A 26664-nucleotide genomic window follows, 5' to 3' on the forward strand; every position below is an offset into this window, starting at 1 on the left:
CAAGTGTTTCCTAAATTATCTAAACCAATTTTCTTCACAAGATTTTCAGAACTACTGATTCGTGAGGAAGAACATGTTTTACAGAATCTGCATCACAACCATTTCACAAGCTGCAATCGATCCTTCCAAGTGATGAAGGGTTTCGTAGAAGGATCGATTCGGCTCTTGCTCATGAAGGTAACCAAAACCACAAGGACCACAGCTAATTTTTGGGGGGCAAGAATGACTTATGTCCATTGATCGTACTGAAAAAGAAGAACGTGGATCAATCACCTACTAATTAACCTTGATAGGAGACTGATGAATATAGACATTTGACTTGTTTTGAAGAGATTTCAGTTCCGCACTGAAATGAGGGCAATGCATGATCTCATCAGAATTATGTGAAGGAGGAATAGTTCCAAGGGACGAAGCAGCATTACCAGGTTGAATAGCAATTCTAGTAGTAGAATCTTTCGTTGCTTGGCCTTACCTCCTTCAAGAGTTCATGAACGAATAACAGAGACCGCGGGCCATGAACACCAAAAGTTTCAATCGCTACTGGATGGAATAGATAGTTGTTACCAAGATTTTGGTATTTGTTTCGTTTTAATTTTTCGCCAGATAATGCTGCAGTTCCAGCAGACTTCGAAATTTCAGCTTGAGGGGAAGCCACTACTGTGCAAACGCAAGTGAAGTCCCATATCACAGGTTTACCGTATTCCCATGGTATGAGAGACATCTGGTCGTTTACCATCATCTTGACTGGTACCTAAGGGTTCCAGAATTGCAGGAACATCCGCTGACATCATAGCCCGTTTCAATGTTCCAAGAGATGCAACAGGTAAAGCATTCAACCAAGCACCCGATTCCTTGATCATTGCTGCTTTCAGACGAGCATTATCGTATACACTTGTAAATTTCAGAAGTTTATCATTTATAATGTTCAGAAGAGGTCGGTCCCATCCCCTTACTATTTTCTTTTCATCTGTAGGAGGAGCAATAAGAGTTGCGGCATGCCAAAGTGATTCACCTTCAGCATAAAAATCGTCTTTGATATTGATAGTTATAGAAGGACGGATAGAATCAGTAAGATCAGAAACACTATTGACTGAAGACAGAAAGGCTGGTAATGCTAAGGAAGAAACCAAACCTGTAAGCCCTAGTCCGCCAAGACTTACAGGAAGCGTTGCTTGGAGCTATGAATCATTATTGAAATAATTGTTTGTAACATATTCTGTCATGTAACGGAGTGAATTATCAAATTCGTCAAGCTCTAACTGACTTGACCAAGTGGGGGAACATCTGAGGGCGTACATAAGTTTTGGAATCGCCAAATAATTTTTCAGTGTGAGTTATTCAATCTGGTGGTCAGCAATTTGAGTGATTCCCGTTTTTCTCGTAGATGTTATGAAACTGAATCGTCAGAAAGAGGAGCACCCAGGAGACTTCATCCAAAATTCTTATACCAGAAGCCAATTTCAATTCCAGAGTTGAAAGAGTAATCAATTCGCATCTATCAAAATTAGTTCAAGTCCAAGATATTTTGAATAATCAATAACTTTTTCTAAATTCTTTGAAACAATGTTTTCATCGATAGCGATTGAGCCATCGCCCAAATACTATCAATTAAATTCAGATGATAAATTTCTAGTGAGTTCGTCGATGGTCAGACAAAAAAGAGTAGTTCCTAAGGGATCACCTTGGTGAACACCTCTCTCAGACTGAATCAGATGTTCATCTGAACTCAAATATGAAGCTGATTTATAAAATTGACTTAAGAAGGGATATAATCCTGGAAACGGGTGTTTAACCTCACGAAGCATGATGTTTCTATCAATCATGTTGGAAGGCGTTTTCAGAATCAATTTTCAGGAAAACTTTTGAATCAAGATTTGGATGAAGATTAATATATCTACGAGCAGCATGAGCCACAGATTCACATCCACCTGCAGTACCGAAACCAAACTGAAGTGAAAGTAATATCGATCCTAGTTCGTCTTTGATCTTCATACAACCAAGTTTAGCTATTATTTGACGATAAAAGATACCGACAGCAATCGGTCTTACTCCTCCATCCTTTTTCCGAAGAGCGCACAGTGAAGGACACATTCCTGGAGAAACCCTATCAGAAGAAATGAAATTACATAATTTTGTAACAAAAGAAACAAGTTTCTGTCCTGAATTTCCAGAGCTGTGACTGATGAGGTCTTGCATGTGGCTAGGGCGAAAATAATCTAAACCACCAGCGGAACTAGAACGGAAACATTTAATTACCTCCAATACTTCATGTTCTGAAAATTGGAACACCAGGAACTCTGAAAAATCGGGTGGTGGTTGCGAATCCAGAGAATGCGTTAGAAATCTGCTCGAGGGTGTTTTGATCGGAGAGCTGAAAGTAAGAATTCATCGTATTCGGCCAACGTATCACTGGAGCTCAAGATTCTGATAGCTGACCTAATGTCACCATCAGCTATTTTACTCAAAACAGGCTTACAAAAGTTTTGGTTATATTTCCTTTTATCGATCTGAGATGAAATGATATTGATCTTGGATTGAGAAGTTTTGATGTTTTTGTTTATAAGAGATGTGAGAGAAGATCTACGGGAGTCCTTGCCATGTGGGATGATGAACAAGGTATAAGGAAAAGTTAACCAGCTTGTTAAAGAGTTGGTATGTGAACTGTTTTAAAAAATCTGTTTTTCCTTCAACCAGCTCTCGCACCCCTACGAAAGACAACCCACAGAAGTTGAAACTTGTGCGAGCTAAGGATTAACAAAGTCTTACCTTTTAATGTGTGATTTCTAACACGGGTTGAACGATAGCAAGTGAAAATAGATCGTTTAGACTGGGGCTTGAATCACCGACCAACACGGCAGTCGATTCGGAAATCTTCATTTCTGAATTGCGTCGAATTATTTTTCCTTTAATGTATTTCTATTCAGAACAAAATCTGTTTTGCTGGTTATAACTCTTAACAGTATTTTAGTGCAAAACTGCCGTTTATTGAAACAAATATAATAATGTCCGAGGACTAATATGAGAATACTTGCTTGATTTGAATACCTAATATGAGTAAAATAATAATTCTTGCTGAATGATCGAAGTTGAAATGAGAATAACAGTAACTTTTCTGGTGATTTGATAGTTCGTACTGGAACCCCTCGCCTTAAATGAATCTATCGAAAACACTTTCCCAACACCATAACAACATAATGATCTCCTGAGGATGCTAACTTGGTTAATGATATGCACTTCTAGAGACCGTAATTTTTGTTTTGGTGTCGATTTTCCATTTCCTCTCATAGCTTTGCAGAAATATACCTTCCTGCTTCATCAATAGGTATGAGACAAATTTCTGTAGACCTATTTTTCTCGGATATGAAGCTCTTGTAAAGTGTTCTTTGTCGATATCACATCAAATAACAAATCTTCAACAACAACTGGATTTATCAGTATAGATTCATCTAAGAAAAAACTGTAATTTCAGCCAAACTCCTCATTTGAACTTTAGTATTGAAAATTGGTAGGTAGGTTCTTTTTTTTACAATATGATCCTATATCAGATCAATATCTGAGCCAGTATCTCAATTTTAGTTCATTAACGGTGAGAATTTCAACATTGTAATGGTAATGATAGTTTCAATCTTTCTGCTCGTGAAACGTTGGCTACTACAGTAGTATTCAAGAATATCTAGAACTTGACATAAGTACTACTACTATGAAAAATTTCAGTGAAGCAACCATTTCTGCGAAATACCATATGTAATGAAATAGTTCTGTATAAAAAAATGTATAACTTTATATAAACAACCGAATTGTTTTCATTTTCTATATGTAGAAAAGTGTCAAGTGTTACAATAACAAATAAATATACAGTGTTATACAAATTATAAAGTCATTATTTTGGACATATACTGATGTGGTAAATCTATCTTCTCAGGTTGAAGTCCAAGTACCTCCGAAAATCCAGCCAATCGACTCCATTACGATCATAGAAGGAGAAAGTGCTTCAGCGAAATGTACAGCCACAGGAAAACCTCCTCCAACTTATCAGTGGATTAAACTGAAGGACCGCCAAGACTTGTCGATAACCGATCGATTTGATGTAAAAGAAAACACTGGAGAGCTCATCATGAACAGAGTAGAATTTAGTGATGATGGAGTGTACAAGTGCATTGCTGAAAACACAGTTGCCAGAGAGGAAACTACCGTGATGATCAACGTTCTGGTGCGGCCCAAAATATACTCACTGATAAATGTTACCGCTCCAGTTGGCGCACAAGCTGAATTGGTATGCAAATCATATGGAAGACCTCCTCCAAAAGTGTCATTCAGGAAACTCAGCGAAAGAGAACCATTTAAGGTAGGGCAGCAATTAGACGATCGAAGGATCACGATGGAGCAGCAGTTCTTCGAGGAAAAAGGTGAGGCAATAGGTACTTTGATAATCTCCAATCTCAGCAGAAGCGATGATGGTTTGTACGAATGTATGGCCGATAATAAAGCAGGCACAGGATATAAAAACGGGCATATCACCATAGAATTTCCACCTACCTTCGAAAGGACAAAAGATCTGCCTCCAGTTTGGAGTTGGGACAACAAACCTGGGAATCTGACTTGTTTACCAGAAGCTATTCCTAATGCAACGATAATTTGGAGGTACGGCGGCATTGAGATCCAAAATAACCAGAATTTCCAGAAAATTGGAAACGGGCCTGCATCATTTCTTATTGTAACTCCTCATAACGAGAAACGCTTGTTTACCCAGTACGAGTGCATTGCTTCCAACAAATTAGGACAATCCAGCATAAAGATTCAGCTCAAACAGGCATTCGTACCAGCACAAGTTGCCCAAGCGAGACCAGAGTCTGTCACAGCTACCACGATCAAGTTTAGTATAATACCTGCAAATAATTTTGATGGATTGCCACTCAGGTCCTACACTATCAAATATAAACCTGAAAGAGAGTTGTCCTGGGAGTTTGCAAACAACCATACTTGGAGTTACAGTAAGTTATACCAACTTGATTAATAACTTGATAGAGATCTCAAAATTGTATGAATTAGAAAATAATCATTCATGATAGGTTTATTTGATTTTTTACCGTCTATGACCTTGAAAATATCTGTGCTTCGCTTCTATGGCGAGAAGCACAAAATTATTCGAGTGAAAACTGAAAACATTTACTCAATTTTTCGTTTAATAGTACTGCAATAGTCCAGTCAAAGTTCACACTGGCCGAGTTGAAAATTGGTTTAGTAAAAATTATTATTATATATTTATTTTGTGTTGTAATGTCACTTTATGAACAACTCAGAAACAACTCAAAGTCTACCAATAATACAGAAACTTCAAAGATGATATAATCGAAAATCACTAATGTCTTGACGTGGATAATAAAAGAATTGGAAATGTTAGAAACTTACCCTTACTTTTCTTCAAAGGAATGAACACATTGATTATATAGACTACTTGACTATGTAAATTAATCTATAAATGGTATCAGCTTAGGAATATAATAAACAGAGATATGATACTGATGGTGTATGATGCCTTGGTTAACTCCATAATACATTACTGTATAATAGTATGGGGTGGAACCTTCCAAGAAAAAAATTGACATCAATTATGATATACTTCTACTGATACTAACTTCCTATCTCTTCTTTTCTCCACCCTGCAAAATCAGTACAGTATCTAATATGATGCTTTTTATTTACCTTGATCAACTACTATAATTAAGGTTTGAGCATATTAGGGGTGAACATAATGCTTTTTTCATGCAGCCACTTCAGGTTCGTTCTAGCGAACTCAAGCCGCCCATAAGAAATACTGTACTACACGTACACGGGCGTTCACAAAAGTCAAAACGGGCGTCTGTAGTCAACTTGCTGCTGATCTCCGCCGAGATGTCATCGCGGCATTCGCCGTACACTAACCACAAACTTCCAGTTGTACCCAACCGCGTACACCGTGGTGTACTTTTTCTCATATTGGTCTCACAGCATTCAATTTTTAATGTCAGTTGCCTCAACTGCGAGTGCGGTTTATATGACCGCAAGTCGACCACAAAAATGTGGTTGGATCAGCCGCGAAGTGCAGTCAACATGGCCACAATGTTGTGGTTGCCTCAACTGCAAATATGTGGTCCGTGTACGGCCGAACTAAGATATGCTCTAGGTCGATCTTCTACTGAAAACTACTACAAATCAAATGCGTTACGCTCAACAGAGCAGTGTTGAGGCGTAAATTCATATCTGTATGAGTCATTGCCGGTATGAAAACCAACAAGCTACATGTTATGTGATGGAATCGGCCGGTACTTGATGAAAATCTATATAACGTATTCAAGAAATACTTTATTGTGAGATTTTCACTAAACAGTTTGATTTGATTCATTTCTAGTGTTGTAATCATATATGAAAATTATTTTGGAAATTGAGTTTTTTTAAATAACGGCATCGACCACTTAATCATTAGTTTGTTTTTAAAGGAGAAAAACTTCATCAGCTATTACCCCTTAGAATCGTATCATATGAAATATTGGGGTGGAAGAAGCATAATAGATAGATAACAGAGCATGAAAACTAATTTGAAATTTTGGCACATAGCTTCTCTTTGTGAACTGTCCAGTTCAGTGAGTCACCAATTATAATTCCCAACAATTTAACACTGTCACCCTTGGTTAGGAACTGATTACATACATATATCAATTATATTGAAAGAAGACAAGGTTGACAATTTCAAACTCTTCTATGAATTCTTGTGTGAAGTCTGGTTGATCAGCGATAGCACAGAATGAACTGATGGTTTTTGTTTTACGCTACAATACGAGTATTTACGAGGGTGGCCTTCATGTTGAGGTCGGAAACTTTCCAGACCACCCTCGTATCTACTCGTAGGTCTCTGAATTCAATAACCATAGAGTGCAAAACATTTGAATTTTGACCTAACACCGAGATCAACTATCTATCCTCTTATATTTTGAGTAAGTATTATAGAAACTTCCAGTTGTATAACTGTTGGGAACTAATGTAAATATGCGTGGGAATAAAATGATTCACGGAGTTCGATGCCCTGCCAAAATCCCAAAACTGTCTCATAGTCAAAGTATTATACTTTTTCTTGATGGGAATAATAATAATAACAATAACTTCATTAGCAGTGCATTAGCATTAGCTCACGACCGAAAATTCGTGAGTTCGATGGTGGGTGGCGTAGTAAGAAGCATGAAATTCGATCCTGCTCACCTTACGCCTGTATGGGTGCTGACGCCTACTGGCTGGAGAACCCCCTGTAAGTGACATTTATTCCCTATTTAAAATAACAAAATAACCATATATCTTGAAAAAGAGTTTTCTAAATCATAGGAAATGATTTTTCAGACCTTAATTTCCTGAAACTGAACTCAATATCATGAAAAACAAGCAATTTCTATTCCCATTATTGTTTCCTCTGAGACGGCGGTCCTTGGACTGCAATATCACGGCAATAAAATTCAGTTTTGTTTCGTGACATCTAGTTGAAGTTGCGAATAGCTATGATGCTCTTGGTGGCTCGGGGACTTATTAACGTTGCTACCCAGACCACGAGGCTGATGACCAAGCAGTCTATGCCGATGACACCCAAGAAAACAACTTCATTTCAACTAGGTACTGAATATATAAATTTTTATTTTCACATGTTGGCATTGATGATGCTAACATTGTGAAACTCAATAATTTTTGCACTCGAATATAATCTTGTTTGTCATTTTGAGAAAGTTCATTGAATCATCTTTGAAGTTAAATAGAGTATTACATTGCTTCAATTGTTTGTTATACTCTAGAACACTCTAGAATAGGGAATTTATGTCCAGTGGTATGGGGTACTTAGTAACTATGAACATCATGCTGTTTTGTGAATGGCCTAGTAAAAAACTCCCAATAAAGTGTATGTAATACATTCAAATCAATAATTTTTCAATAAAATATAACGAATCATATTCACAACAATTTATTCAAATAATAGCCTAGGGAAAAACAAATCATTATCAAAAAGCTTGCTATAGTCAATCGATTTAAAAAAAGGCATCATTATTGCTTAACGAGTTACCAGTTTAGTCAATAATTTTGACATTGTTTTATCTTTCAACTGTCTTTTCAATAATATTTTCATTACACAATAGTTTTGGAATTAGTTTTTTCCGTTTATAAAGTTAACGTCATAAAGAAACACCATTATTTCCTTTTGGTATATCAGTTTGTGATATCACTCAACTACTTATCAATAATACCCACATCTTAGAATAGTTCATAGTTTAGCTTTCTGAATTTATATATTGATAAAAATGTTGACGAGTTAATTCAAAATCCAATCCCAGAGTTTTAGGGCTCGTTATTATATTCTATCAAAATAAGCACTGCTCCTTTCGACGCGCGGTTCACCAACCAATTTAACATCATTAAGAGATGAACTAGACTGGTCAGCAGAAGGCGTCTACTTTATTTCCTGATGACTCTAACTTCGTTGATGAAACGTGCGTTGAGAAAAGTTGCAGTTCTGGTATTCGGATACTGCGCTTGTTTTGTAGTTATTCTAATGCCACTTCAACCTCTTCATAATACTTTTTCACCATTTCCTATTTTGTAAAAATCTAGAATATAATCATTTCTCGTTACTCAGCCACCATGTGTTTTAGATGCTCCTTATATCTTAGAAAATCTCGTCCCAGAAGAAACTTACCATTTTCAAATAGCCGCGAAAAACGATGTAGGAATGGGCGCGTTTAGCAATTTAGAGTCGGTTACAATGCCAAGGAGGTCAGAACCTGCTGAACCAAAGATATTGGTGGAGTCACACAACAGAAAAGATGAAAATAACAGCAACAGAGAAGATAAGATCGCGTTGAGTCCTTATGCTGACCACTTTGAGTTGAGGTGGGGTGTTCCAAACGACAATGGGGATCCAATTCAGCATTATTTGGTCAGATATTGTGTGGTGAGTATCTTGTAATACATTTTCAATTGAATTGAAAGGCGTAAATTTTTAGGAGAGATGGATTTTTGGAAAATAAAAATTTTGGCTTTCAACTTCTTTATCTTTATACAAAAAATGTAGAAATCTTCCAAAGAAAGGAAGCAAGCAATCAATTTAAAAAATTTACCTCTGTACATAGATGTGTAGATCATGCAAAGAAGTTACTTTCAGACACAAACTGAAAGAAAAAGTCCTCAGGGGATCATTATGACTGTCATAATGATCTCCTGACGACGATAACTTGGATAGCGAATCGCGCGGCTAGAGACCGAATTTTGTTCTGTTGTTGGGAACGTGTTTTCAATAGATTCATTTTACGTCAGAGGTTCCAATATGAACTATCAAATGTTCTAGATGTCTGACCAATACATGACTTGTCACAATTCTGACAAGGAATTTTGTAAATAATATATTTATAATTATTCAATATGACCTTAAATGATTTATTTGAAAGTGGTTGACAATGTTTCATTGTGAATTTCACTAATTCGGAGTTTCATTGTCTTATATGATTCAAAATATATGAAAGAAACAAATTAAATCAGAATGAATAGCTGAAATATCAATTATATTGAGCAATGAAACGTGAAATAAAAATACAATGAAACGAATAAAATAATCAAGATAGAGAATTGAAATGATCAGAGTAAAAAAGAAATGAAAAAATAAAGAAAAAAGGAATAAAAATAAACAAGAAATTTTAAAAATGAATTTTTTATCTTGAATATTTTATTCATATTATTGTATTTTCATCTAACATTTTATTGCTTGACATAATTGTTATTTCACCTTTTCATTCTGATTTTATAGTTTTCTTTCATAGATTTCGAACCGTATCAGACAATGGAAGTCTGAATCAGTAAAATACATATATATATATATATATATATATATATATATATATATAATTTTTTTTATATTAATATAAGTCTATTGAATTATTTCGACAGCTGTCGAAAGCGCTCGCATATAATTAAATAGGAGTTATGAAGCTTCAAATCCTTTTTGTGACTTATAATGATATAAAAATACTGAAAATAAAGGAAGAAAATTAGTTGCATCATTCAAAAATATATATATATATATATATATATATATATATATATATATATATATATATATATATATATATATATATATATATATGTACATTATATATATGAAATCTAGAAAGGTTAATGCAGTCAAGCTGCTGGAAAATAATTCCATGAAAATGAAAAAATAAATAGATAAGTACTTTTTGATCACTTCCATATTGATTTCAATTTAGGAGCCACCGGTAAACAGCTGTTTCAGCCTATTGGGCATCGTCAGTACCGGGCAGGCGGTCTTCGATTGAAGACAAAATGAGAAAAACCAAGAACGTTCTCGATAAAAAATAGCTGCGTAAACGCAAGCGAAACATAAGTGGAACCACCTATTGATGTGCCACCCAAGTCGAGGTGTTAAAAATAACGATTTGGTGTTGGGGAAAAAACTCCAGTAATATTCATTACTCCACCAAAGATTCCAAACAGTGCATCATAAATAAACATCATATTGATGATGATACGATATTGGCGGCTCATCAAGCTGATCCTAGAATTAGTTTGAGAAACTTATCGCTTCAACTCAATATGAGCCGCAATAAAATATGCATGAAATGCATGCGTTCAAAACCAAAATTTAACATACTTTGCACGAAGGAGATGAAATCCGCCGTATGGAGTATTGTTTATGGATGCAGGAAAATTATCTCAATGACAGGAATTTTTTAAAATATATCTTATACAGTGATGAGGCTACCTTTACCACGAATGGTGTTGTATCTTCCCAGAACATGAGGTTTTGGGCTGAACAAAATCCAAATTGGGTAGTGAATTGTAGAGACCAAATATCTCAGAAAGTTAATGTGTGGTGTGGTATCCTGAACGAAAATATTATCGGGCCATTTTTTTTATCAAAATTTAAACGGACGACTACTATTCGTTGATTTTCTCGAAAATGCATTTTCCAATGTGTTGGAAGAACTACCTTGGGATGTGAGACACAGCATGATTTTTCAGTTAGATGGTTCACCAGTTCACAATAGTGGCATAACAAGGGTTTGGTTGAATAGGAATCTACCTATGAAATAGATAGGACCCAATAGCCCTCTCGTAGTATAGCCACCACGATCCCCAGATTTAACTCCACTGGATTTTTATTTATGGGGAAAATTGAAAAATAAAGTTTATAAGAATAGGCCAACAAATAAGTAAGATATCCGTGCAAGAATTATAAAAGCGTGTAGAGAAATCACACCTAGAGAACTGAGAAGAGTTGGAGGAAATGATAGAAGGCGCATAGAAAAAAAAAAGTGTTCGATTAGAGGGAAATTTCATAGAAGGCACGAAAATATAAAATTGTCAACAGTTAAATAATTTGAAATTGATTGTTTTGTTTTTTAATTGAAAATGTGATTTTGAAAGTAGTACTTCAAAAGAATTCTGGACTACATAACATTTTTCGCCACAAAATATCCTTGTTTTTTTTTTTTAATAATGGGAAAATGAGAATGTGAACTAACATTAACCATCCTTAAAACTCACTGATTACATGTTTCCGTTCCTTTAACAAAATTATCATTTTCTCTCTTATTGAGAAGGAATAGCTTTCCTGACAACAAAATAAAAAATAAATTATTTATGTGAAAACAAAAGTCGAGTTTCCCTTGAACAATTTCGTTCATGTTTTTATGTCACAACAAAAAAAAATCTACTTCAATTATTATGGAAGATACGGGGGTGTTTTCATGAGAAGTGAAACAAATTCGGATTTTTCAGGACTGACATTTTTTCAGGAAAAAAGTGTAATCGTAGTAAGTTGGTAGTCCTGATCCCGAATCTGAAGGAATTTTGAGCCTATTCTGCCCCCTTATATGTTTTACCGTAAAAATGGGGTATTCCATCGCGAGTGGCAGACAGTGTATATCACTTTGGCCAACCCCATTCAGGTGGTAGGTGCATTTTAAGCATTCCCATCAGTCCTGAGATTTGATCGTTCCACCTCGAATATTACGGAAGATACGGGGGTGTTTCCATAAGAAGTGAGACAAATTCGGATTTTTCAGGACTGAAATTTTTTCAGTAAAAAAGTGTAATCGTAGTAAGTTGGTAGTACTGATTACGAATCTGAAGGAATTTTGAGGCTATTTTGCCCCTTAGTATGTTTTACCGTAAAAATGGGGTTTTCCATCGCGAGTGGCGGACAGTGTATATCACTTTGGCCAACCCCATTCAGGTGGTAGGTGCATTTTGAGCATTCCCATCAGTCCTGAGAGTTCCATCGTTCCACCTCGAATATTACGGAAAATACGGGGGTGTTTTCATAAGAAGTGAGACAAATTCGGATTTTTCAGGACTGAACTTTTTTCAGGAAAAAAGTGTAATCGTAGTAAGTTGGTAGTCCTGATCACGATTCTGAGGGAATTCTGAGCCTATTCTGCCCCCTAATATGTTTTACCGTGAAAATGGGGTGTTCCACATCGCGAGTGGCGAACCGTGTATATCACTTTGGCCAACTCCATTCAGGTGGTAAGTGCATTTTGTGCATATCCATCAGTCCAGAGAGTTTCATCGTTCTACCTCGAATATTACGGAATATATGTATATATATATATATATATATATATATATATATATATATATATATATATATATTATTAGAAAAATGAAAATAACAAACTTTAAACTCGAACGTACATGGAACTTGTGAACTATATATATATATATATATATATATATATATATATATATATATATATATATATATATATACAGTGTGGTCCAACGAAAACTTAACACCTCGAGTTTCCGGCGTTAACATGAAAATGTGGAAAATCGCTCGAACCCGTCAATTTCTGATTCGAGGGGGAACAACTGTTCCACTGTTTTCATCCCCGTGACTTCAACCCCCTAACGGGGGTGAGCACAACCCCTTGATTTTGAATAGGGATGAGGGGTGTTGAGATACCTCATTTTGAAGATCTTATCGTGTACTATCTGACCGTATATATATATATATATATCTGATATATATATATATATATATATATATATATATATATATATATATATATATATATATATATATATATAAACAAGTGTACAACATTATATTTTCAATATTTTGCACACTTGCGCTTCGCTGCTATCCCAAATAACTCCAAGGATTTGTTCGTTACTAGTCAGCAAAGACCACCTCTCTCTCTCTCTCTATATATATATATATATATATATATATATATATATATATATATATATTTATATATATATATATATATATATATATATATATATATAACCAAGTTATTCCAATATTTCGATAAAAATTATTAAAATGAACGGTCACAACTTACTGTTAGTGAGGTTGGCCGTGTCGAAAAGAATGTTACATTCAAACAATTGAAATATGTCAATAATATAAACACAAATCATTAAATTAAAAGAGGTTGACACCTCACTGGATACAAAGAAGAATATTGAATTAAAATTCACTAAAAATCGTTATATGTTTTAAAATCATGGATGACCGGTAAAAGCCATGTGCTTGAAGAACAAAGAGAGAGACAAAACAATTGACAATGTCAGCTGTCATATAATTCAGCTTGGAAAGGTGTGTTAGTTTGTAGATGATAAAACTATGGAACAAAAGGAAACAATTCTGGTGCAAGTTTGATCAGAGACATCTGCTGTTCTGTAAGTAACTCAATGAGAAAAACCCAAAAATCAAATATGTTAATTAATTGACAACATCCTCATTAGTCTTGAGGAAAACAAGAGGTTTTGTTTAATGAAAGTAAAACCCTGCCATAGGGAGGTTGGAAGTTTTTTAAAAGGGAAAATATTTAAAATGTTATGAAATTATATTAATGATAAACTAGAATTATTGTTGGTTTGGAAATCAGGTAGATTTTTGTCAATGTCTAATAAAAAAAGAAAGATTTCACTGGGTGATCAATGTCTGATCTTTCATTAAGGCAATTATTGGATTGTAATATAAATGACATTTCCAAAAACAATCTTTTAGATGTATTTCTTTCAGTTTTGAACATGGAATAGAATAATATTAATTGAGACTGAAAGTTGATTGGAGTTTTATTTTTTAGTTTCGAAAATAATTTATTAATGGTGAATATGGTTCTAAAAGCTATTTTTACATTTAAATCTTTGAATATTCTGCATAACTTGGGTGTTATATCACTTATGTATGGTATAGAAGAGAAAAGTATAGGAACTGGAGGTGGATCAGCCCCAATTGTAACATTGTCAGACTCTAAAGGATTTATATCCAACTGGTTGTTATTGTTAATTTGAACGTCAATGGTTGACGTACTGAATAAGATCTTCTTAACCCTCAACTACTAACCATAGGTCTCAAAGACAGCACAACAACAACCGATTTATCAAATGACCCCTCCCTTTCAATATCGGCCATTGCCCTTCCAGGTAATTTATCACCAAACAGCACTCATTCAGTAGCCAGAAATAGATGAACGTGAATGTTTCAGTTTTCGAGATATCTTGAGTGAAAGATCGATTGCCGTCTCCTAGACGTATAGTTAGCGTAAACGTAACAATAAAAAAGCACGATGGATTCTCGGCCTAGTACTTCAAAAGATGTACACTCATCAGATAAAAACTTCGAAGAACAGTTATTGCAATGGTTAGATGAATGTGAAAGTGACATTGGTGATATTCAAGATGAATGTACTGAAAATACCCATATTGAAAGTGATCACAATACGGATTCTGAAGAAGAAAATAGTGAATAGTTTTTAGTCAAATTTGTTATAGTATATGCTTATCATTCATAAATTTTTCAGTTGAAAATCATGAAACCGATGACGAGGATACTGATGAGATACTGGAATGTGAAGAAAATTCAATCTCGAAGTACTATTATGGAAAAAATATATTCAAATGGTCCAGTGAGCCTACTGTTTCCAATAGGGGACGCCTCTTTCAAGAAAATATTCACTTGCCGGGACTACGTCCTTCGGCTAAAGCACTCGGGAAAAAACCTAGCCTTCTCGAAGTTTGGGAAATGTTGTTCACTGAAAAAATCTGTAGTATCATACTTCAATGGACCAACCATAAAATTGAAGCAGAACGAGGCCGGTATAGAACCGAAAATTCTGCAACTCTGAAGAATCTCGATAAAATAGAATTGTACGCATTTTTTTGGCTTCTTTCATACACGGCCGCATTCAAATCGAATAATGAATATATAAATACGTTATTCGCTACCGATGGAACTGGTCGAGAAATAATTAGGTGTATTATGAGTAAAGAGAGATTTGCTTTTTTGATCACTTGTCTCAGATTTGATAATCCTGATGACAGAATGATGAGAAGCTTAGGTGATCCTGCAGCTGCAATTTCCCAAATATTCGATCTTTTTGTCCAGAACTGTCAGGATTGCTACACGATTGGGGAGTATGCTTGTGTGGACGAAATGCTGGTTAGTTTCAGAGGGAGGTGTAAGTTCAAAATGTACATCCCAAACAAACCTGACAAATATGGGTTGAAAATTATGTGTTGCACAGATGCAGGAACTGGATATTTCTATAATGGATATATCTATACAGGTAAAGATTCAGATGGAAGAAACTTGCCGAATGAAGACAAAAAATTCAGCAAACCAGCACAAAGTGTTCTTCGCCTAATACAAACTGAAATGTGACATTTGATAACTGGTTCACATCTATTGAACTTGTGAACATTTTGAAACAAAGAGGGTTAACAAGTATCGGCACTATCAGAAAGAATAAGAAGGAAATTCCATCACAATTTCTACCCAATAGGAATAGGTTGGTTGGATCTTCATTGTATGGTTTCACCAAAGACATAACACTAGTTTCATACGTACCAAAAAAAAAATAAGGCTGTTCTCTTAGTGTCATCTTCCCATCATCATAAAAGTGAAGATCCTGAGTCAGAAAAGCCTGATATAATTCTCGAGTACAATTCAACAAAAGGTGGAGTAGACGCAATTGATGAAAAATGTTCGAAATTTTCCTGCAGTCGTAGGAGCCGTTGATGGCCACTCACTATATTTTATAGACTATTCGATATAAGTCTGTCAATTCGTTTATTTTATATAATAGTTATTCTGAAAAATCTGTGAAAGAAAGATCTGATTTCATGAAGAAACTTGCGTTATAATTAGTGACACCTCATTTACAGAGGAGATCAAAAAATCCGAAGGTGAGCCGGAAATTGTGACTTAGTATTTTCGAGATACTAGGTGAAAAAATTGGCGAAAATCTACCTGAAACTAGAGTAGAAACGTTGGAAAAAAGAAAAAATTGTTCTCTTTGTTCTTATCGGAAGAAGAGAAGAACCGCATATGTTTGTTATGACTGCCAGAATCCGATTTGCCTAGAGTGTGCGAAAAAAATGTGCCCAGATTGTGCGTCAACTTCATAATATCAAGGCATTGTAATTTTTTTATTTTTTATGTTTTTGACTCAGTTTTCTGCTGTGTTTCAGTTCATCTCTTAATGTATCCAGAAAAATTATAAACTCATCGATAATTGTATTATTTCGAATTTTTTCACCAGTTCAATAGATCATGTCAAAATGCGGAAAATTTGAAACTCTTCTACGAAATGTTGATCTTTATTGAAATTATATTTTTTTCATTTTCTGAACTACATGTTTAGTTCGCCAAATATATGAAGAACATATCTGAATAGTTCAGAAAAAAAAAGTTGTGAAATTAAAAAAATATGCACATTTAATATATGGCCGTCTGTGAGACGAGTGGTTAGTGACAACGTGACAGCTTCGGTACGTTAGTAGTTAAGGGTTAAGTAGAGGATCTGGGTAGGAGTTGTTGATGAATAATTGGAAAAGTATATTTCAATTTTTATTATGAAAAGAAGGATCGGAAATTTGCAGAATGCAGTTCTTCATTTGTTTGACCAAATTGATTCTCGTTGATTGCTTATGGTATGACCAATAGTTCAATCACCTACCAGAACTGATAGGCTTGCGATACCAATCTTTGAGTAGAGTATTATCTGTTGTTCTGATAACCTTAGTGTCAAGGAAAGGAACCCACTGTTCGTTGTTCTCAGTTTCGATGGTGAACTGTACGTAAGGGTCATAACTATTGAAGATGTCCACAATCTCAGATATTTCATCTTGAGGAAGGGATATGATAATGTCATCGACATATTGACAAAGATTGAAGGGAAGTACCTGTAAGATCAAATCTAGCAGGTCATCCATGACATATGCTGCTAAAATGGGGCTAATCTTAGCTCCCATTGGAGTACCAGAAGTTTGTTTGTAAATTTTACCATCAAATGAAAAATATGTATTATTAAAAAGGAAAGTTATAAGTTGGAGGAAATCGTCCAACTTACACAGCACAATACCCCTTTCATAGTTTTCAGTGACAAATGGAATGTCTTCCATTATTATCGAAAAATCATCTGTAAGAGGATTTTTTTCTACAACTTCTTTTGATGGTACCTCGATTAAAATTATCTGAAAATTGATGATGATTTTTATATCAAGGGTAATGATATTTTCATGAAAATAATATTTCATTTGTACATATTCCAAGTATGTGTTCAATAATATGATCTATGACCACATCAGTCATTGAAATTTATTATTTTCTTAATAAATACTAATATCGTTAGCAAAAATCAACCTATGCTCATGTCCAATAAGATTATTTTGTGTATAAGTAATTTCATGACCATTTTTGGTTTGAGAAAAAATAAATTAAGGATACAAACCTCCCCACTAGTATTTTAAGAATTGTCGTGAATAATATTATTTATTTATTTTTCCAGGGTTGTTGTTTGTTTTCGTATGATGTTTAGTTATTTTCATTTGTGTGAATTCATCCTCCTTTCTGATATCTGAGGAAAATTCATTCTGAAGATCGCTTTCAACATGTGAACTTTTGTTCTCGTTTAGGTTTTTCAAAAATCCCGTTTCTGATTTTACAGTGTTTTCAGTTTCCTCAACTGATACAATACTTCGGCCGAAGTGTACATCATTCGATGACTGCTTCTTATTTTTCAAAATTCTTGCATCTACTTTGATTAGCCAATGTGATATGGGATCAAAAACTTCCGAAATAAAACTATCGATTTCGAATTTCCTCGAACGTCAATGACCCTAACTCACCAAAAAAACAATTTTTGATTTCAACACGCTTTGCACGTACACTATAAATTTCCTGGCAGGTGAACTGATAGACAAGGGTAACCCTGTTTCTCAGATATTTCATCTGTTGATTTTTATGGGGTCATTTGAAATCAATAATCATTTAGATAGACTTAAGAATCTAGAGTAGTTGAAAAATCGAATTAGCTACAAAATGAGTTGAGTTGTACCCGTAGATTTGCTTATCTGTCAAAAACTAATATTTTCATCAAATTATTAGCATATACAATAAATTGAAATATCATGCAGCTCTGAGGTCCTACGTTTAAAGTTATTTGAAATTGCAAAATTTGTAGCAAACAAATATTATTAACATTATCAATTCAACATATTGTACGATGAATATTACTGGAGTTTTTTCCCTAACACCAAATCGTTATTTTTAACACCTTGACACGTGTTTCAATCACCGAGTGATCATCTTCAAAGAGGAAGATTAAAACTGTTTTAATCTTAAAGTCAAATGGGAAACTTTTTTATTTATCGTTTTATGTGAAATTTGATTTTGGCAGTAGATTTTGCTTAAGAAATGATGTCAAATGGCGTCTACAAAATAGGTCACGTGATTTCCTTAACCTGTCAACATTGACATTTAAAAAAAGAAACATCGAAAAATGACATTATTCTTCAAAATATCCAAAAATATCAAAGGAAAAAAACATTTTCTTTTGTAATTTTATACCCACACACCAAGTTTCAAACCCATAATGAGTATTTTATATTTTCACTATTTTTCCGCATTCCTGCTTTTTCTACTTATCAAAATTTAAGCACACCTGTACTAAATCATTTATTTTAACTAAACTCGTCACCGAATTTCTTTTTTTGTAATATAATAATATTTTAAGAGCCTCTTTGATGTTAATAACAAATTTTGAAAAATAAAAGTTGTCAAACTTGATGCAAAGTTCATCTAGTTTCAACGGGGCTTTCCAAACTATACAGTACTTGAGTTTTTTAATGAGCAGATGGCCTCACAATATGAATTAGAACAAAACGGAACATTAGGAAACAATATCTTAGAGTGTTTATTGTTTTTTTAACAAAAAATACAGTGGAATTTAATCTTAATTAAAAGGAACTGAAAATAAACATGTACCTATACCTAATAGCAAAAAAACACGCAAAAAAAGACTCACGACATTGAATACACTACATTTCTGTATGTCTTCCATCGCGTTCTATGCAGATAATTGTCCTTCTTGATACATATTTTATTGAGTTGCTGATACTCACTATGTTTAAAATAGAGTTTCTAATAACAGTTTCTAGGTGATTCACGTCACAAGAAAAAATCTAGTGGGGTTAAATCTGGCGACCTAGGCGGCCATATTTGCTCCATATTTCGCCCAATAACTTTTCCCCTAAACATTTCTAATAGTTTCTCTTTGACTTGTCTTGAACTATGAATAGGAGCCCCGTCACATTGATACCACAGACTGTGTCTTATTTCAACCGGCATATTGTCCACTATATCACTGATCTCAGTATTTAGAAATTGCAAATAATCCTGAGAAGTTAAATTGTGTCTAAAAAAGAATGGTCCCATTACCTGATTATTTAAAACACCGCACCACACATTTGTTTTAAATGAATATTGGTCCCGACATTCTATCACAAAATGAGGATTTTCCTGAGCCCACCACCTACAATTCTGGGAACTGACTACGCCGTTCGATGTGAAGGTAGCTTCGTCGGTCCATAGGATTTTGTAAGGAAATTTTCTGTTTAATTCTACTTCTCCTTGGTACCAGAAAGAGAAATCTAGTCGAACATCGAAATCTCTTTCCTTTAAGGTATTTATAAATTTGGGTTTGTAGGGTTTGAATGTATTTTTATGTAAAATTGCTCTTACGCTTTATCTTTTAACGCCAGTTCTATCTACAATATTGGTAATACTTGATTTTCCCTGTTCGATAACATCCAGGCAGACAGCCAACTAAACCTCATCATTATTGCGTGATGGATTATGACGTTTCTTAAAAGTATTTTCAACTGAACCAGTCAGTTTAATTTTTTTTAAAGTCCTACTTACAGTGGATTGCTGTACATGTCTACCAGGATGTCTTGCGTTAAAAATATCAGCCACTTGTCGATGCAATGTGTTTTCACCACAAATTAGCACAATTTCAATTTTTTCTTGTAAAGATAACATATTATTTTAATTTTCATACATTCCATTGAACTAACGGGCATTAATTTATTCAGTGACAGTCACGTTTTCTAAAACACATTATGTAGTTTCATATTTTTTCACAGCCTACCCAGTTTTTTTAAATTAGTGTTGTTAGCGGAGTAGGTAAATGTAAATACTATGAGTTTTTTTCTTTTATTGAATGGGCTTCAAGAATCACGAAATGATGTTTCCTAATGTTCCGTTTTGTACTAATTCATATTGTGAGGCCATTTGCTCATTAAAAAACTCAAGTACTGTATAGTTTTGAAAGCCCCGTTGAAACTAGATGAACTTTGCATCAAGTTTGACAACTTTTATTTTTCAAAATTTGTTTTTAACATCAAAGAGGCTCTTAAAATATTATTATATTACAAAAGAAGAAATTCGGTGACGAATTTAGTTAAAATAAATGATTTAGTACAGGTGTGCTTACATTTTGATAAGTAGAAAAAGCAGGAGTGCGGAAAAATAGTGAAAATATAAAATACTTATTATGGGTTTGAAACTTGGTGTGTGGGTATAAAATCACAAAAGAAAATGTTTTTATCCTTTGATATTTTTGGATATTTTGAAGAGTAATGTCATTTTTTGATGTTTCTTTTTTTAAATGTCAATTTTGACAGGTTAAGGAAATCACGTGACCTATTTTGTAGACGCTATTTGACATCATTTCTTAAGCAAAATCTACTGCCAAAGTCAAATTTCACATAAAACGATAAATAAAAAAGTTTCCCATTTGATGCGGACTTTATCGGTGACACTGTATAGTGGTTCAAAATTGCATGTGGGGTTTGTTATCTATGGCTCAGCTACGTATGAAACACACACACACACACACATATATATATATATATATATATATATATATATATATATATATATATATATATATATATATATATATATATATATATATATATATATATATATATATAGTATTTTTTGGGAAAGAAAATTTTTGGCTTTCTACTACTCCATCTTGATACAAAAAAAAAGATGAGGGAATTTTCAAAAGAAAGGAAGGAAGTAATCAATTTGAGAATAAGTAACTCTATACATGGATGTGTAGATCATACAAAGTAACTTTCAGGTACAAACTGAAAGAAAGTCCTGCTGAAACAGCTACTTCCATATAAACATTGAATTACACTAAAGAAAAAAATCTTTCGAAACAAATACTTCTATATGAACATATAGGAAATACTTTTCTCTACTCAGTTTGTATTTCAAACATTCGTTGTGGAATGAAAATCAGATGTCATTCACATGATTTCTACTTTAAATGAATGGTAACAAATTGCACTTACATAGAACACTGTCATCCTCACTGGTATACATCGATGTTTCGCCTTAAGACACTTGCCCCAAGGCTCTTCAGTACCAAATTGGATAACATTATTTGGTACTGAAGAGCCTTGGGCTCTTGTTACCATTCATTTAAAGTAGAACTCATGTGAATGACATCTGATTTTTATTCCACAACAAAGTTTTGAAATACAAACTGAGTAGAGAAAAGTATCTCCTGTATAATTCAGTGTTCATATAGAAGTATTTGTTTCGAAGATTTTTTTCCTTTCGTGTAATTCAATGTTTATATGAAAGTGGCTGTTTCAGCAGGACTTTCTTTCAGTTTGTACCTGAAAGTTACTTTGCATGATCTACACATCCATGTATAGAGTTACTTATTCTCAAATTGATTACTTCCTTCCTTTCTTTTGAAAATTCCCTCATCTTTTTTTTTGTATCAAGATGGAGTAGTAGAAAGCCAAAAATTTTCTCTCCCAAAAATTAATCACTCCTAAAAATATAACCCCTACAATTCAAATATATAGTATGTCTCACTTCTCATTGAAACACCCCCGTATTATCCGTAATATTCGAGGTAGAACAATGAAACTCTCAGGACTGATGGAAATGCTCGAAATGCACCTACCCCTGAATGGGGTTGGCCAAAGTGATATACACTGTCCACCACTCGCGATGGAGAACACCCCATGTTTACGATAAAATGTATTAGGAGGCAAAATAGGCTCAAAATTCCTTCAGATTCGTGGTCAGGACTACCAACTTACTATGAATATACTTTTTTCCTGAAAAAATTTCAGTACTGAAAAATCCGAATTTGTCTCACTTCTTATGGAAACACCCCCGTATCTTCCGTAATATTCGAGGTGGAACGACAAAACTCTCACGACTGATGGAAATGCTCAAAATGCACTTACCACCTGAATGGGGTTGGAAAAGTGATATACACTGTCCACCACTCGCGATGGAACACCCCATTTTTACGGTAAAACATATTGGGGGCAGAATAGGCTCAAAATTCCTTCAGATTCGTGGTCAGAACTACCAACTTACTATGAATATACTTTTTTCCTGAAAAAATTTCAGTACTGAAAAATCCGAATTTGTCTCACTTCTTATGGAAACACCCCCGTATCTTCCGTAATATTCGAGGTGGAACGACAAAACTCTCACGACTGATGGAAATGCTCAAAATGCACTTACCACCTGAATGGGGTTGGCCAAAGTGATATACACTGTCCACCACTCGCGATGGAACACCCCATTTTTACGGTAAAACATATTGGGGGCAGAATAGGCCCAAAATTCCTTCAGATTCGTGGTCAGAACTACCAACTTACTATGAATATACTTTTTTCCTGAAAAAATTTCAGTCCTGAAAAATCCTAATTTGTCTCACTTCTTATGGAAACACCCCCGTATCTTCCGTAATATTCGAGGTGGAACGACGAAACTCTCAGGACTGATGGAAATGCTCAAAATGCGCCTACCACCTGAGTGGGGTTGGCCAAAGTTATATAAACTGTCCACCACTCGCGATGGAATACCCCATTTTTACGGTAAAACATATTAGGGGGCAAAATGGGTTCACAATTCCTTCAATTTGTGGTCAGGACTACCAACTTACTACGAATACACCTTTTTCCTGAAAAAATTTCAGTCCTGAAAAATCCGAATTTGTCTCACTTCTTATGGAAACACCCCCGTATCTTCCGTAATATTCGAGGTGGAACGACAAAACTCTCAGGACTGACAAAATGCATCTACCACCTGAATGGGGTTGGCCAAAGTGATATACACTGTCCACCACTCGCGATGGAAAACTCCATTTTTACGGTAAAACATATTAGGGGGCAGAATAGGCTCAAAATTCCTTCAGATTCGTGGTCAGGACTACCAACTTACTATGAATATACTTTTTTCCTGAAAAAATTTCAGTACTGAAAAATCCGAATTTGTCTCACTTCTTATGGAAACACCCCCGTATCTTCCGTAATATTCGAGGTGGAACGACAAAACTCTCACGACTGATGGAAATGCTCAAAATGCACTTACCACCTGAATGGGGTTGGCCAAAGTGATATACACTGTCCACCACTCGCGATGGAACACCCCATTTTTACGGTAAAACATATTGGGGGCAGAATAGGCTCAAAATTCCTTCAGATTCGTGGTCAGGACTACCAACTTACTATGAATATACTTTTTTCCTGAAAAAATTTCAGTACTGAAAAATCCGAATTTGTCTCACTTCTTATGGAAACACCCCCGTATCTTCCGTAATATTCGAGGTGGAACGACAAAACTCTCACGACTGATGGAAATGCTCAAAATGCACTTACCACCTGAATGGGGTTGGCCAAAGTGATATACACTGTCCACCACTCGCGATGGAACACCCCATTTTTACGGTAAAACATATTGGGGGCAGAATAGGCCCAAAATTCCTTCAGATTCGTGGTCAGGACTACCAACTTAGTACGAATACACTTTTTTCCTGAAAAAAATTCAGTCCTGAAAAATCCTAATTTGTCTCACTTCTTATGGAAACACCCCCGTATCTTCCGTAATATTCGAGGTGGAACGACGAAACTCTCAGGACTGATGGAAATGCTCAAAATGCGCCTACCACCTGAGTGGGGTTGGCCAAAGTTATATAAACTGTCCACCGCTCGCGATGGAATACCCCATTTTTACGGTAAAACATATTAGGGGGCAAAATGGGTTCACAATTCCTTCAGATTTGTGGTCAGGACTACCAACTTACTACGAATACACCTTTTTCCTGAAAAAATTTCAGTCCTGAAAAATCCGAATTTGTCTCACTTCTTATGGAAACACCCCCGTATCTTCCGTAATATTCGAGGTGGAACGACAAAACTCTCAGGACTGACAAAATGCACCTACCACCTGAATGGGGTTGGCCAAAGTGATATACACTGTCCACCAATCGCGATGGAAAACTCCATTTTTACGGTAAAACATATTAGGGGGCAGATACACCTACCACCTGAATGGGGTTGGCCAAAGTGATATACACTGTCCTCCACTCGCGATGGAACGCCTCATTTTTAGGTAAAACATATTACGGCGCAAAATAGTTCGCTTCCAATACCTGAACCCCTTCATTTTATCTGGAGAGTACTTTTAGGTATGAAAGATACAGATGCTGTGAGATGCTATCATCCATTTTGAGCCTATCTGAGGAAAATGTCACAGCTCCACATTCTCAGACTATCGAGATAGTGTGAAGCAGTGTATGAAAAATTATCGATGGCAGCATCTATTATAACTGAAGAAGAATATTCGTAAAACTAATTATGGTTGCTGAATATCCAAATTTTATCCCAACCAGAAGTGAGAGCTCTCGATTGATGAGCAAAAACTGCAAAAAATGGAAAAAATCTATATTCAAAGGTTCACATCTCGAAAACTGTACAATTCTGAGCTTTGGCTGTGGACACTTTCAATCAGCACATCAAGAACTACAACATATCAAAATTTCGGTAAAATTCATGGCAAGCCATTTCTCATAAGAAATGTGCGGGATCCTTTATCAAAATATTGAGGAAACATTTTACCATCCGAAACAAAATTAATCTTCATATTCATTGCAACACCGAAACAACCGTTAATTTTTAAAGTAAAAATAGCACTCGGTGAACAGGTAAAATTTAGATTATTTTACCTACTTGCTGAATTGTTGTCTGAAATCATTTGAAGGGATTGAATTACATCAGTTCCATTGAATCATGCGGTGCCCTGAAATCACCATGGAAAACAGTTGCTCAATGATATTTACTGTCAACCTGACAATATTGTTGAAAGATCTTGTAGTATAAACCCCCAGACCAGTTTTCATTGCATTTGTTGTTTCTAGTATTGTTGTTCTTTGAATCACCGTTGTTCCTGTTGTTTCTGCCGTGTTTTTGTTCCCATTGTGTTTATTGTTCCTGTATTTGTGTTGGATATTGTTCCTGTGTTCCAGTAGTTTTCTGTTCGTGAGTTCCTGTTCATATTTTAATATTTCTGAAGTTCCCATTTTAACTGATATCAGCTCATTTTGATTGACAAAGTTCAACATGGCACGTCTGTCACTTCAAGCAAAAATTCAAATTGTTTTAATTGTTGGTGAAGGGGTGAGGTCTTATCGTGAAGCGGCCGCTGAATTCAATAGAAGACACCCACTAGAGGTAGCTGTACATGTAGCTGTACATACCTAAAATATATAATCTATTCGTGAGCACCGGCCAAGTTACAAAGGACAGAAAAATTGTAAAACATCATATTGATGATGATACGATATTGGCGGCTCATCAAGCTGATCCTAGAATTAGTTTGAGGAACTTATGGCTTCAACTCAATATGAGCCGCAGTAAAATATGGAGGTGTTTAAAGAGGCAAAGAGTAAAATATGCATGAAATGCATGCGTTCAAACCCAAATTTTCACATACTTTGCACGAAGGAGATAAAATCCGCCGTATGGAGTATTGTTTATGGATGCAGGGAAATTATCTCAATGACAGGAATTTTTCAAAGTATATCTTATACAGTGATGAGGCTACCTCTACCACGAATGGTGTTGGATCTTCCCAGAACATGAGATTTTGTGCTGAACAAAATCCAAATTGGGTGGTGAATTGTAGAGACCAAATATCTCAGAAAGTTAATGTGTGGTGTGGTATCCTGAACGAAAATATCATCGGGCCATTTTTTTTTATCAAAATTTAAACGGACGAGTATTCGTTGATTTTCTCGAAAATGCATTTTCCGATGTGTTGGAAGAACTACCTTTGGATGTGAGACACAGCATGATTTTTCAGTTAGATGGTTCACTAGTTCACAATAGAGGCATAACAAGGGTTTGGTTGGATAGGAATCTACCTATGAAATGGATAGGACCCAATAGCCTTCTCGTAGTATGGCCACCACGATCCCCAGATTTATCTCCACTGGATTTTTATTTATG

At 35.0% G+C, this 26664-nt stretch overlaps 1 protein-coding gene across 5 annotated transcripts in view; it reads left to right on the forward strand.

Moving 5' to 3' along the window:
• Positions 1-26664, forward strand: part of Fas2 (neural cell adhesion molecule fasciclin 2) — a 117013-nt gene that overhangs the window by 46760 nt on the left and 43589 nt on the right. For all 5 annotated transcript variants that reach the window (XM_074170066.1, XM_074170068.1, XM_074170069.1 and 2 more), the window contains exons 4-5: positions 3923-4991; positions 8664-8962. In XM_074170066.1, coding sequence (XP_074026167.1) covers positions 3923-4991; positions 8664-8962 — 1368 coding nt within the window. The remainder of the gene's footprint in view (positions 1-3922; positions 4992-8663; positions 8963-26664) is intronic.

This window comes from Leptinotarsa decemlineata, unplaced genomic scaffold (genome assembly GCF_025532065.1).
Source record: "Leptinotarsa decemlineata unplaced genomic scaffold, Ldec_3_MD MMD2_P_RNA_scaffold_6, whole genome shotgun sequence".
Classification (NCBI taxonomy): Eukaryota; Metazoa; Arthropoda; class Insecta; order Coleoptera; family Chrysomelidae; genus Leptinotarsa; species Leptinotarsa decemlineata.